Source organism: Colobus angolensis, unplaced genomic scaffold (genome assembly GCF_000951035.1).
Source record: "Colobus angolensis palliatus isolate OR3802 unplaced genomic scaffold, Cang.pa_1.0 Scaffold10, whole genome shotgun sequence".
NCBI classification, from domain to species: Eukaryota; Metazoa; Chordata; class Mammalia; order Primates; family Cercopithecidae; genus Colobus; species Colobus angolensis.
Genome location: NW_012110919.1, coordinates 23398485 through 23410948, shown reverse-complemented (window position 1 = coordinate 23410948; position 12464 = coordinate 23398485). Strand labels below are relative to the sequence as shown.

General features: G+C 44.9%; 1 protein-coding gene across 2 annotated transcripts in view; it reads right to left on the bottom strand.

Annotated features, from left to right (window-relative positions):
- Nucleotides 1-1562: 1562 nt before the first annotated feature.
- The window catches only part of MAPKAPK5 (mitogen-activated protein kinase-activated protein kinase 5), a 71124-nt gene continuing 60222 nt past the window's right edge, over nucleotides 1563-12464 (bottom strand). The window contains exons 9-14 of one of the 2 annotated variants that reach the window (XM_011936665.1): nucleotides 10677-10864; nucleotides 8384-8504; nucleotides 5863-5993; nucleotides 5463-5578; nucleotides 4318-4422; nucleotides 1563-2020 (exon numbers count right to left, since the gene is read on the bottom strand). In XM_011936665.1, the coding sequence (XP_011792055.1) occupies nucleotides 1926-2020; nucleotides 4318-4422; nucleotides 5463-5578; nucleotides 5863-5993; nucleotides 8384-8504; nucleotides 10677-10864 (756 nt within the window). In that variant the 3' untranslated portion in view covers nucleotides 1563-1925. Of the gene's footprint in view, nucleotides 2021-4317; nucleotides 4423-5456; nucleotides 5579-5862; nucleotides 5994-8383; nucleotides 8505-10676; nucleotides 10865-12464 lie in introns of both variants that reach the window. The other variant, XM_011936660.1, reaches the window with a different exon arrangement.

Genomic DNA, 12464 nt, shown 5'->3' with positions numbered 1-12464 from the left:
CATCCTGAAGACTCAGGGTGGAGGTTACTCAGCACAGTGGAGGAGTTAGAAAATAAGTTGCTGGTGAGATCAATTCTGATCGAAGAGAATGCGATGAGAAAAAACTGAATAACAGATGACTATCCTCTCCCTCTGCTCTGGGAGGTGGAGCCTACCTGCCAGCTTTTCTATGTACCAAAGTAAGTATCCACCAAAAATTGCTTCACACACACACACACACACACACACACACACGAAAACTGATTTGTTATGGAAACCCATACGCACAACAGAAAACTGAAAAAGGACCTAGCCTTATTTTTCCTTCAAACAGCTGCTCTCTGGGCCAAAATCGTGCTTCCTGAAAATGAAGGGTAATAAACAAGATAAACAAAGCCCAGAGAATGCCAACACAAAACCCAGGCAGACATATTACAGAGAAACAAGGCAGCCTTATGAAAAAAAAAAACCCAAAACTGGATCATCTTACATGATAATCCAATAGTCCCACTTCAATTATATGTACATTTCTCAGACAAATTATTCCAAAAACAGGACCAGAGGAACTGGAAATAAGGGAACCAGGGAACGGAAATAAGGTGTGATGGAGCTGAAGGCTGCAGGGAAGGGGAAAGGACAAAACAGGACCTCCTGGAAGGGGAAAGGGAAGCTCCGGTTAAACATATGAAGAATAGGCCAGGCTTGGTGGCTCATGCCTGTAACCCCAGCACTTTGAGAGGCTGAGGCGGATGGTCAGGAGTTCAAGACCAGCCTGGCCAACATGGCGAAACCTTGTCTCTACTAAAAATACAAAAATTAGCCGGGCATGGTGGCGGGCGCCTGTAATCCCAGCTACTTGAGAGGCTGAGGCAAGAGAATCACTTGAACCTGGGAGACAGAGGTTGCAGTGAGCCGAGATTGTGCCATTGCACTCCACCCTGGGTGACAAGAGCAAGACTCCGTCCCAAAACAAACAAAGAATAAACCCAAGGCCGGGCACAGTGGCTCATGCCTGTAATCCCAGCACTTTGGGAGGCCAAGGCAGACAGATCACCTGAGGTCAGGAGTTCAAGACCAGCCTGACCAACGTGATGAAACCCTGTCTCCACTAAAAATACAAAAATTAGCCAGGCATGGTGCTGGGCACCTGTAATCCCACCTACTCAGGAGGCTGAGAGAAAATCGCTGGAACCTGGGAGATGGAGGTTGCAGTGAGCAGACACAGTGCCACTGCACTCCAGCCTCCACGACAACAGCAAGACTCTGTCTCAAAAAAAAAAAAAAAAAAAAAAAGAATAAACCCAAAAGAAAACCCTGTTAGATTTAAGAAACACACCAGTACCCTTTTAAAAAATATGACAAAAAGGAAATGATCCTGCTTTTCTCTAGGGAATTAGGTGCAGGAGAAATGAGGGCTCAGCTCCCTCTTCTTCCATCATGGGAGTTGGCTCTCCAAGCTCAAGTGTGCCTCCTGTGAGTTACAGCAGGCAGTCTGCAATGACTGAGCCACAAAAATGTCTTGGCAGTAGAGCTCATCTAGCAATGGTGTGGAAAATAAATACACAGGGCAATTGAAACCAGAATCCAGAGTCCTTAATTCAACTGTTTACTAATCAGAAAGGTCAGTATAGTCGGTCCTTTATCTACTGCTGGCAAGTGATTTTTGTATATTTTATTACAAATAAAATAATATTGCTTGACAGCATCATCTGTCATCTTACAAATATACAACTACACAGTCCTAAAGTAATAGTGTATCTCTAGATGTGAGCTTTCCTTAAAAACAATAACTATACTATTATTAAGTCCTGCACCCTAAATCTATACAGCAACTTTAATCAATGTGGAAATGAAATTATGATTTATTAATTTACATAAAATTACTTTATACATTTAAGAATAATTTTTCAAATTATTAAAAAAAACCACAAAGTTTGAAGCTGTCATTATTGGGATTCATGGGACGTGGTTTGCTCTTCTATCACCTGCTTCACAATTTCTGCCAGTTTTAGTCGATCTACTTTATCTGTGAATCCACGACCTGAAAACCAAAAAAGAACAAGATCAGCCCTCAAATTCTTTGAGAAGTGGCAGACTCTTGACAGAGACCCAATAAGGTCCACCTTACCAGTATCAAATTCACCCTCACCAGTGGAGGAACCACCCCACCACTGATCAAAAGCAGTTCAGATCCCCCATTTTTCAGGTAGCAATTGTACCGTTCCACTAACCTGGCAGTAAAAATCCAAAGCTCACAACACACAAGCAAACCACAAAGAGAGAGAAGATCTTTTTAATACATACAGCTGACAAATGACTCATATCCGAAAATATAAAGAATTCCTATATATCTATAAGAAAGACACAATTCAGTGAAAAAAAAAATGGGGAAAAGACTTAATAGGTACTTCACAAAACAGGAAATCTAACTGGCCCATAAACATTTAAAGTACGTTTTAAGGGTACATTTAAGGGTAATGCAAACTAAAACCACATTGCAATACCACCTACAAACTAACAGGATAATGAAGATTTTTTTAAAAGACAATAGCAAGAGCTGGTGTGGATGTGAAGTAACCAGAATCCCCAAACACTGCTAGTGGGAGTTCATAAATTCATACAACCACTTTGAAAAACTGGTAGCAGTACCCACTAAAGCCAGACAGATGAAGACCTCCATGAACCAGCAATTCTAATCCTATACACGTAAGATAAATGAGCTCATCAAAAGACATTCACAAGAGTATTCACCACAGCCCTTTTCTTAATCCCCAAATCTGGAAATAATCCTAAAGTCCATTCAACAGTACAATGGACAAATATGGCACACATTCATACAGTGAAAATGAATGATCTGCTGCTACACACAACATGGATGGATGCCACAAATATAATGACTAAAATATAACTGACTAAAAGAAGCCAGACATAAAAGAACACAGACTTGTCTGACTCCATTCACAAAGAATACAAAACCAGGCAAAATAAGGCTACAGTGCTAGAAATCAGGACTGTGATTACCCTTGAATGGAGGGAGGGAGGGACTAGAAGAGGACGCATGTTCTACTACATGATCTAGGTGCTGGTTACAGAGGAGTGTTTACTTTGTGAAAATTCACTGAAGTTCATATTTCATATGTGATCAGTTTTCTAAAATGACATGTTTCAAATTTTTCTTCTTTTTTTTGAGACGGAGTCTCGCTCTGTTGCCCAGGCTGGAGTGCAGTGGTGTGATCTCAGCTCCCTGCAACCTCTACCTCCCAGGTTCAAGCGATTCTCCTGCCTCAGGCTCCCAAGTAGCTGGGACTACAGGCGCATGCCACCACGTCTGGCTAATTTTTTTTTTTTTGTATTTTTAGTAGAGGTGGGGTTTCACCGTGTTAGCCAGGATGGTCTCGATCTCCTGACCTCATGGTCCGCCCACCACGGCCTCCCAAAGTGTTGGGATTAGATGCATGACCCACCGTGCCTAGCCCTCAAATTTTTCTTTAAAAATATCCCAGGAAGGCCAGGCGCGGTGGCTCAAGCCTGTAATCCCAGCACTTTGGGAGGCTGAGGCAGGTGGATCACTTGAGGCCAGGAGCTCAAGACTAGCCTGGCCAACATAGTGAAACTCCATCTCTACTAAAAATACAAAAATTAGCTGGGCACGGTGGCACTCGCCTGTAGTCCCAGCTATTCGGGAGGCTAAGGCAGGAGAATCACTTCAACCCGGGAGGCAGAGGTTGCAATGAGCCAAGATTGCGCCACTGCACTGCAGCCTGGGGGATAGAATGAAACTCTGCCTCAATTAAAAAAAAAAAAAAAAAAAGGCAGTTCAAGAAATACATCTCTACCTTATTTGCTTTGGGAAAAAAACTTAACCAGCAGGAGATCTGGCAAACTTTCTCCTCTTTCGTGAAACAGCTCTTCTCTAAGCTAAGCAGATCAGCGGGGTCAGCAAGGTGGACTTGCTGGCACTTTGTCCTCTCTCTCCCCTTCAGCATCTGTTGCTTCTTAATGACCTGGTGAATAGTCCTGGTATCTGAGAGGAGTTCTGAAATCTGGGTTTTTGTTTTTTTTTTACCCAAGTGATGTGTGATGGGGGCTTTCCAGTGTTGAATCTGCAACACACAATTCACTTGAACTCTGGAAAATAAATGAAAGGGCCAGATATCCAGGTATGCCGGGGCAGTTAATATAGAGCTAACCCCATTCCACAATGCTCCACTCACTCTCCAGCCACTCCACTCACTTCATTTCAAAACAGCCGCAGCTCAGGCACCAAAGAGATCCTATGTGTTCTAAACATAATCACTTGTCTGTATTCCTGGGGAAGGGAGTGATGAAGGCTCCTACCATTCCAACTGAAGCTCTGCAGAGTATCTCTTAGGAGTTTGCATTCTCGGTTATACTTCCAAGCCTCCTGCATTACTTCATTCAGCTTCTCATCTTCATTCTCTCCTATTGGTAAGGATGAAGAGGAATTTGCATTTTTCCTGCAGCATCATGGGGTTTTAGTGTGAGAGATAGAAGAACGTGATGTCCAACTGGTTGAAAAATGATGACTGAATGTGCAAAACTTCACCAGACACGGGCTTTACTGCTAGTCCCTACATTATGTAGACTGCATCTGGTATTTGGACTCTTTAACTCTGACATCTTCATACAAATCCACTGATGGCCCCAGAGTCTCAGCACCGGGGGATGGGAAATAGGCTGTGGCAGACTCTATTGCTGAACAAGACACCTGGTCAACCAAAGACCAAAAGTGGGAGAGTGGCCTACTTTCTCTCTCCTAAGCTCATTTCTTACTTTAGAAAGCTATCTGAGGTACACTATATGAGTTCTCTTAAAACCCAAGGAATCTAGGGAGATATCCATTTTCTGGCCTAGTACGTGCAGCATCTATCTGCTGAGAACAGCCCCTCACCCGCCAATGAGTGGAGAGAGAACGTAACGAAAGAAAGCTCTCACTCCAAAGGACCCACGTGTAAGTCTCACTCCAAAGACCCACTCATATCATGCTGCCCATGATATGAGTAACAGCAGGAGCCGCTTCTGAACTAGGGAAGTGTTATCGTATTTATGAGCTAATGGCAGCCTTGCACTCAAAAGGCTCTGGAAATGGTGAACAGCCTGCAATGAGATTCAGACCCTACCCACATTTTCCATTCTCCATCCCCCAATCTATACCCTTGTTGTCAAACTAAGAAAACACAAAATTGCATGCTTGCACCTGACACTGCCAATGAAATCTAAACTAGAAATTTCACAGAAAACCAAAGGAGGGGTAGAACTTAACTGCATTTCTAACTCCCACTGTCCAATCTTTTTAGTGGGCACAGACTACCTTATATAATATACTTTTCTTATAACACAAGATGAAACAGACAACCCAAAATTAAGCCATTCCTTTTGCCATGTACATGCATACACCCACCCACCCCTGCACACACACACTCACACACACACAAAGGATTAGTAAATGGTGTGACCTTTACCAGCCTGGGGGAGAATACACTGAGCAATCACATCTCGGAGTTTTTCCAAGGCAACATTGGAATCCTCGGCTCCATTCTCATGGTCGTGGATATAGACACTGTCCTTTGGCTTGGTGCTTTAAGAGTTTGAGGGAGGGGTAATGACAACATGAGACCCCAAAAACCAACTCTGGACAGATATTAACTCTAAATATAAAGCAACAGATATATCAGAAAAATAACAACAGAAAAATAACAATAGTGTCCAACTCCTGATACTATTTAAAGAGCTTATCCTCTCCACCCTCTTCAGAGGCCAAAGAAAGATCCCTAGCTGAGCAAGTTAAATTTCTTAAATTTGAGAACCCAGTCCTCAGCCATTCCAGCCATGAAGAAGAATCGAAGAAATAAGCTCAGTTACCCAAGTAACTTCCTCTTCCGCAGAATGGGGTTGTTCACTGAGTGCAGGGGTTTGAGGCTGACTTTCAGATCCTGAATTCTCATGTTGGCCAACTGTTCCGCGTGAGCCTGCTGGATTCCTGCAACCACTGCCTGAATGCAAACACTGCCGTCAGTTTTTCATATTCATTGCTGGGCACCTAAAAAGCCAGTCTAAGAAAGTGGAAAGGAAAAGCTCAAAGTACTAAGAAGGCAATTTCACTCTTATGTTGAAGGAATATAAATATTTTGATAAGGCAGAGGACCCTTCCCCATGATCAGCAGGAACTAGGGAACACCACACCAACCAAAGGTCACACAACAGCTAGCCCATCTTCCCTGGTGGGGCGACTGAAAAGCAAGTAAGAAATACCAGCAGGATCCCCACTCATAGCCACTACTGAGGGGAAGTGTAAAGACAGGCACATATGGACATCAGCGGAAGGGCTGGCAGGCTACTGCCCAAGAAGCCTCACAGACGGTATTGATTCACCTCAGCCCTGACAGCTCAGAGCCCTGACCATCTCACATGGAGGGCATGGCCAAGCCTAAGGCCACATGACGGAGGCCACAACCAGTCAAGTAATTTACAGTGAGAAACAGCTGTCATGGAGTCTGGAACTCTTGAAGTTTGTGCTTTTATGAACACTATATGATCTCACTACAGGCAGACCAAATCATCAGAAGGCTTCACAGGAATATGATCCCATTTTTGTATTTTTTTTACATTTTTTTTTCCATTTTTGTATTTTAAAAGGACAAAATGTGTGTATCTGTGTGCGTATCCCAGAAAACGATCAGGAAGTATACATCAAGCCATAGATTACCTCACCTCTGAGGGGTGTGACTGTGGCAGGGGAATGAAAGGGAACTTTTACTTTTTCTTTTAACACTGCTGTACCATCTGAGTTTTCACAACAAAAGTTTTCTTTTGAGACAGAGTCTTGCTCTGTCTCCCAGGCTGGAGTGTAGTGGTGCAATCTTGACTCACTGCAACCTCTGCCCCTGCTGAGTTCAAGCAATTCTCCTCCCTCCGAGTAGCCGGGATTACAGGTGTCTGCCACCACACGTGGCTAATTTTTGTATATTTAGTAGAGACAGGGTTTCACCATGTTGGCCAGGCTGGTCTCGAATTCCTGACCTCAAATGATCCGCCCACCTCAGCCTCCCCAAGTGCTGGGACTACAGGTGTGAGCCACTGCACCCAGTCAAAATTTGACTATTTTAAAAAGTAGTTCCATGGTGAGCATGAAATTAGATCAGGAAAAGTTGGAACTTATTTCAGGGCTCTGTATACTCCTATCTAGCCCTGGCTATGCCTTTCTGCACCTTCGCATCCACCTCATCAGTAACGACCTGACAGAAGGAGGAAACAGCTCAAAGTCATGAGCTTAGGCTCCTAGACAGGGCTTGGGTGGACAGTGTTCTACATTTCCAAAGTTGATCACTCACATCCTGACCACTTTTTTCTGAAATAGTCTCACTCTGTCACCCCAGCTAGAGTGCAGTGGTGGATCTCAGCTCAATGCAACCCCCACCTCCTGTCAATGTTATCACCAGATATGCCATTCCTGTCCCCTTATATCTAGTCTTATAACGAAAAACTGTAGAAATTTTTCTTCAAAAATATTGAGCCTATTCACCTCTACTTCTCTGCTCCCATAGCCACCCCTGACTTCTAGATTACTGCAGAAGTATTAGGTTGGCAAGTCCGTGAGTTGCCAAGTCTGACTGACTATCTCTAAATACCTTCCTTCCTAGTGGCGAATCTCTTCTCAAAAAGCTACCATGGCCTCTCAGTTACATCCCACTAAGACTTAAACCCCTCTGTCCACTTGCAAAGCCTGGCCCTGACACACCCGTCTCATTAACTTCCCATTAGTGAGGCCAAGTTATTTTTCCTGACGATGCCCATGTGTGGTGAACAGCATAAGCAACAAAACAGATGCAAATACATCATCGTTACATTAACTGTCTACTGAGTTCTCATGTTCGGGCATGTGCTGTCCTTGAAGAATTTGAGTAGATAGTTAATACATGTGAGGGGTTCTGCCTTCTCTCTGGGCAAATTACATCCCTTCAAAGATGTGCTCTTTTTCTGAATTCCCACAAAATTCACAGAAAAGTTAACATGCAAAGCTCTGATGTTTGAAATGCTCCCTCTTTGTTTCATGTTTATTGGCCTTGCCTTCTCAGCCAGTCTTGTTTAAACCCCTTGGGGAAAGGAAGGGTATCTTAAACTGCTCTGTGCTCCCAGCCCTGTAGCAGAAATATGGAGGCTATTCCTTTGAGTGCTCCCTTAGTGTGTATTCACCAGGCCTTGATTTGGTCTTTTACCAAAAGAAGTTCCTTATTTTGGATCCTCACTCTGAGGAAACCAGAGATGTTTCTCTGGGAAGGATCGTGTACTCTGCACTGTTTTGCCTTTAACCCCTCACTGAGCCAAGCCCCAGCATTCCTTCTCAACAGTCTTTTCAGTCAACGAAGTAAACATCATTCAAAACCTTGTCCATCATCAGCTGAGCAGAAGGCAGCACATTATCCAGGGCCTCGGTGGAATTGAGCCAGGGGTGGTCCAGCACTCCCTCAATGGTGAGTCTCTCCTCTGGTTTGACCTTCAGGAGCCTGTGGAGAAAACGCCAACAGGGCTGCCATGCACAGTTGCTGCTAAAAGGCCATAGGAAGTTCCTGGACCTGGCTCTAAACAACTCTGGTTGCTTCTGACTTCTGTAAGTCTGGGCTTTCCACCTGCAGAGCACAGGTGGGATTCTAGTCTCCAACCACTGGTAGGGGTACTATGGCTTGAGGCAATCTTTTCTATACTGGAAAAAGTGAGATTACAATGGTATAAAAAGGCTTAATCCAGTGATACCTTTGAGTTCTAGGGTTTAATAAGGTAATCCTACATATGGTTTATAGTTCCTAAGACCTTGAATCTCCATACTGAGGTTTCTAGGACAATGGGCTTTAACTTCCAAAAGGAACTCAGAGTGCTCTTTTTGGCTAATAGTGGTGCAGAATTAGTTGAAGGGTCATGAGGTTCTGGAGAAGCAGGTTGCTACCCAAGATAAAACTCTTAGATGTCACCATATGGCAGGACATGAGCCCATTATTCCACAAATATTCAAAAGCTAAAAACCTAGAGTCTCTGAGACAGGGATGGCATTCCCTTCTAAGCCCAAGGCGTTGCGTCTGTGCTGTCTGCCTTCAGATCATGTTTCTTTCCCTCTCATTCATTCCCACTGATGTGGTTCCTAGCTCATCTCAGCCCGTTCCCTCCTTCCAACTCCATCTCTCATTACAAATGTCAGGACAACATGCCTGACTGCTCCTTCAGCTTGTCTGCCACCTTCCTCTGCATTCTGAACGGATGGCTTCAGATTCTAAAGTAAGGATTATTTGGAAGATCCCAAAACCAAAAAGATAATCAGTGTTGCTCTAGAGACAGGAAATGTATTTTATAGAAAGCTGGCAAAGAACTACTTCCAGGACATTGAGATTTTGGTCAAATAGTTGGGATTACAGCAAGGAAATAGCATGTGAAGACAGATGGTGATTTAATCATTGCACCCACGTTCCTAAAAACTTGTACTTGTCTATTTTAGAAAACAGTCCCTCTTTACAGCACACAGAACCTGCCCCCAACCCCCACCCTCCAATCAACAGGACAAGCTCACTTTTGAAAGGGAGTAATTTCCATGGAGAAATGGCTGCACTGTCGGGAGATAGTTCCCAGGTATTGCCCCTAAACACGTACCTTCATCCCATTACAGAGGAAGAAACTGAGATCAACAAGGGAGACACTGCTCAGTGAAGACCCAGCAGTGGGAAGACAGGAGCAGTGCCTAAGTCCACAGGCACCCAGAGCCTCCCACACAGGTGGGCAGAAAAAACAAACATTCAAATTTAGGTCTGACTTCTTACCTAGTCCTCCAGCTACCAAAAGACTCTGAATATCAACTCTCCCTCTTCCACTCCCTAGCCCTAATTCTTACTAAATCTTCCCATCTTAAGATATGTCAGAGCGGCTGGGTGTGGTAGCTCACGCCTGTTATTCCAGCACTTGGGAAGGTGGGCAGATCACTTGAGATCGGTAGTTTGAGACCAGCCTGGCCAACATGGTCAAATCCCATCTCTACTTAAAATACAAAAATGAGCTGGGCATGGTAGTGGGCGCCTGTAATCCCAGCTACTGCCGAGGCTGAGGCAGAAGAATCACTTGAACCTAGGAGGCAGAAGTTGCAATGAGTCAAGATTGCACGACTGCACTCCAGCCTGGACAATGTAGCGAGACTCCATCTCAAAAAAAATAAAAAATAAAAAATAAAAGATATGTCAGAGAAACCAACTGGCAGTGTCAAGGTGGAGGGTGGGGTCCAGGCCTGACAAACCCACATGCCCACAGCATCCAAGGATGCTGTTTGTCATCTCAGCACCCAGTTCACCTCCTGGCATTGTATCTGTCCCAAACGACATGTTGGCTCACATGTAAGAAGGACAGTACGCCAGGTTTATAATTTAGGGTCCTGAATTAATGTGCAGAGACTGGCTATGGAGGGACCTGGGTTCACACCCTGGGGACAAAGTCTAGGGATGCAACAGGAGGGAGGAAAGCTTCATTCGCACCCAGGTGTGGACACTGAGAACAGTCACCTCAGGTTCCAGAGAGATTTCTGTGATATTAAAACGGGGAGGAGCCTGCCTAGGAAACCAATGACTTTTCTCTACCCACATTCCCTTGAGCTCCACCACCTGGAGGCCTCCTTGGCCTCCCTGCCCAGCAGCCCATGAACTCACTTCCTCACAACATCTTTGGCCATCTCTGAGATCTGACTCCACTCTTCCTCTGGGAACTCAAAACTGCCTGTCATGATCTTTCTTCGCATATCCTTTGGGATAGTCCGGCTGTGGTGTTTGGAGTAAAAAGGAGGGTATCCGCACAGCATCACATAGATAATCACCCCTAGGGACCACAAATCACAGCTCTGAAACCAAAAAAAGAAAATGGTCACTCACAGCAGAAGCAGAGCCCCCAAAGAAACACCCCGTGACAGACAGACTCAGGAATAGCCCCTGCAACATATAGGCTGCTATAAACTAGAGTCACTTAACAGAGACTAGGAAAGCTGAAGGGAATCTTAGGAGAACTAGTCTTTATCTCCGTATTTTCCTTCCTTTTTTTTTTTTTTTTTTGAGACAGAGTCTTTCTCTGTTGCCTGGGCTGGAGTGCAGTGGCGTAATCTCAGCTCACTACAATCTCCGCCTCTCAGGTTCAAGTGCTTCTCCTACCTCAGCCTCCTGAACAGCTGGGATTACAGGCGTGCCACCATGCCACCCGGCTAATTTTTGTATTTTTTTTTTTTGAGATGGAGTCTCGCTCTGTCACCCAGGCTGGAGTGCAGTGGCACAATCTCGGCTCACTGCGAGCTCCGCCTCCTGGGTTCATGCCATTCTCCTGCCTCAGCCTCCCGAGTAGCTGGGACTACAGGAGCCCGCGACCACACCTGGCTGATTTTTTGTATTTTTAGTAGAGATGGGGAGGCCAAGGAGGCCTCCAGGTGGTGGAGCCTCCATGTTAGCCAGGATGGTCTCGATCTCCTGACCTTGTTATCTGCCTGCCTCGGCCTCCCAAAGTGCTGGGATTATAGGCGTGAGCCACTGCGACTGGCCTGTACTTTTTTTTAGTAGAGACAGGCTTTCACCATGTTGGTCAGGTTGGTCTCAAACTCCTGACCTTGTGATCCTCCTGCCTTGGCCTCCCAAAGTGCTGGATTACAGGCATGAGCCACGGCACCCGGCCTCTCTCCATATTTTCAATAAGCTACCAATACTACATACATGCATCCCATCATACAAAGCCAGTCTGGGATAAAATGTACAGGTACTTTCACTCTCACTCTTTAGGCCCAAGCAACTATCTGATCCCTGTGTACAGGCACAGGATGCTTTGCCCCAGCCAGAAAAGAAATAGATATAAACCAGTTGGTTGTGAAACCTCTATGTAGAAACAAAGGAACTAAGACACAGGTAGGCTCACCTACAATACAGCACAGGCCACTTCGTAAAGGCCCAAAGCAGTACACAGATCATGGAGAGGACTGGAGGGAAGAACAGAAGGTCTAAATGCATTCCTTTGACCATGAAGGACTCACTAGGTCCATTTGCAAGCTCTTACACCATTCTGGGGGAAGATACTGTGAAAAAAAAGAAAACTGCTACCAACTACCATGTCTGTAGGAAATAAGGTGACTCCATGGCCTAATCACTGCATAAAGAAAGGACTCCTATTTTAGTTAAATGCAGCTCCATTTGCTTTGAAAACTGGGTTTGCAGAGGCTTCAATTCAAGCCTTTCCTGAATGGCAAGATAAAAGAGGTATCTGCCTAAGATGGCAGCCCAGTGAGCCTGCCACTGGGGCCCCACACTCCCCCTCACACCACAGCTATGTGGTGCTCTGCGCAAAGGCTGAATAATGAGGTGTCTCAGGTACTCTCGCTCATGTTTTCTTTTCTTTTTTTTTTTTTTTGACATGGAGTCTCACTCTGTTGCCAGGCTGGAGTGCAGTGGCGCGATCTCGGCTCACTG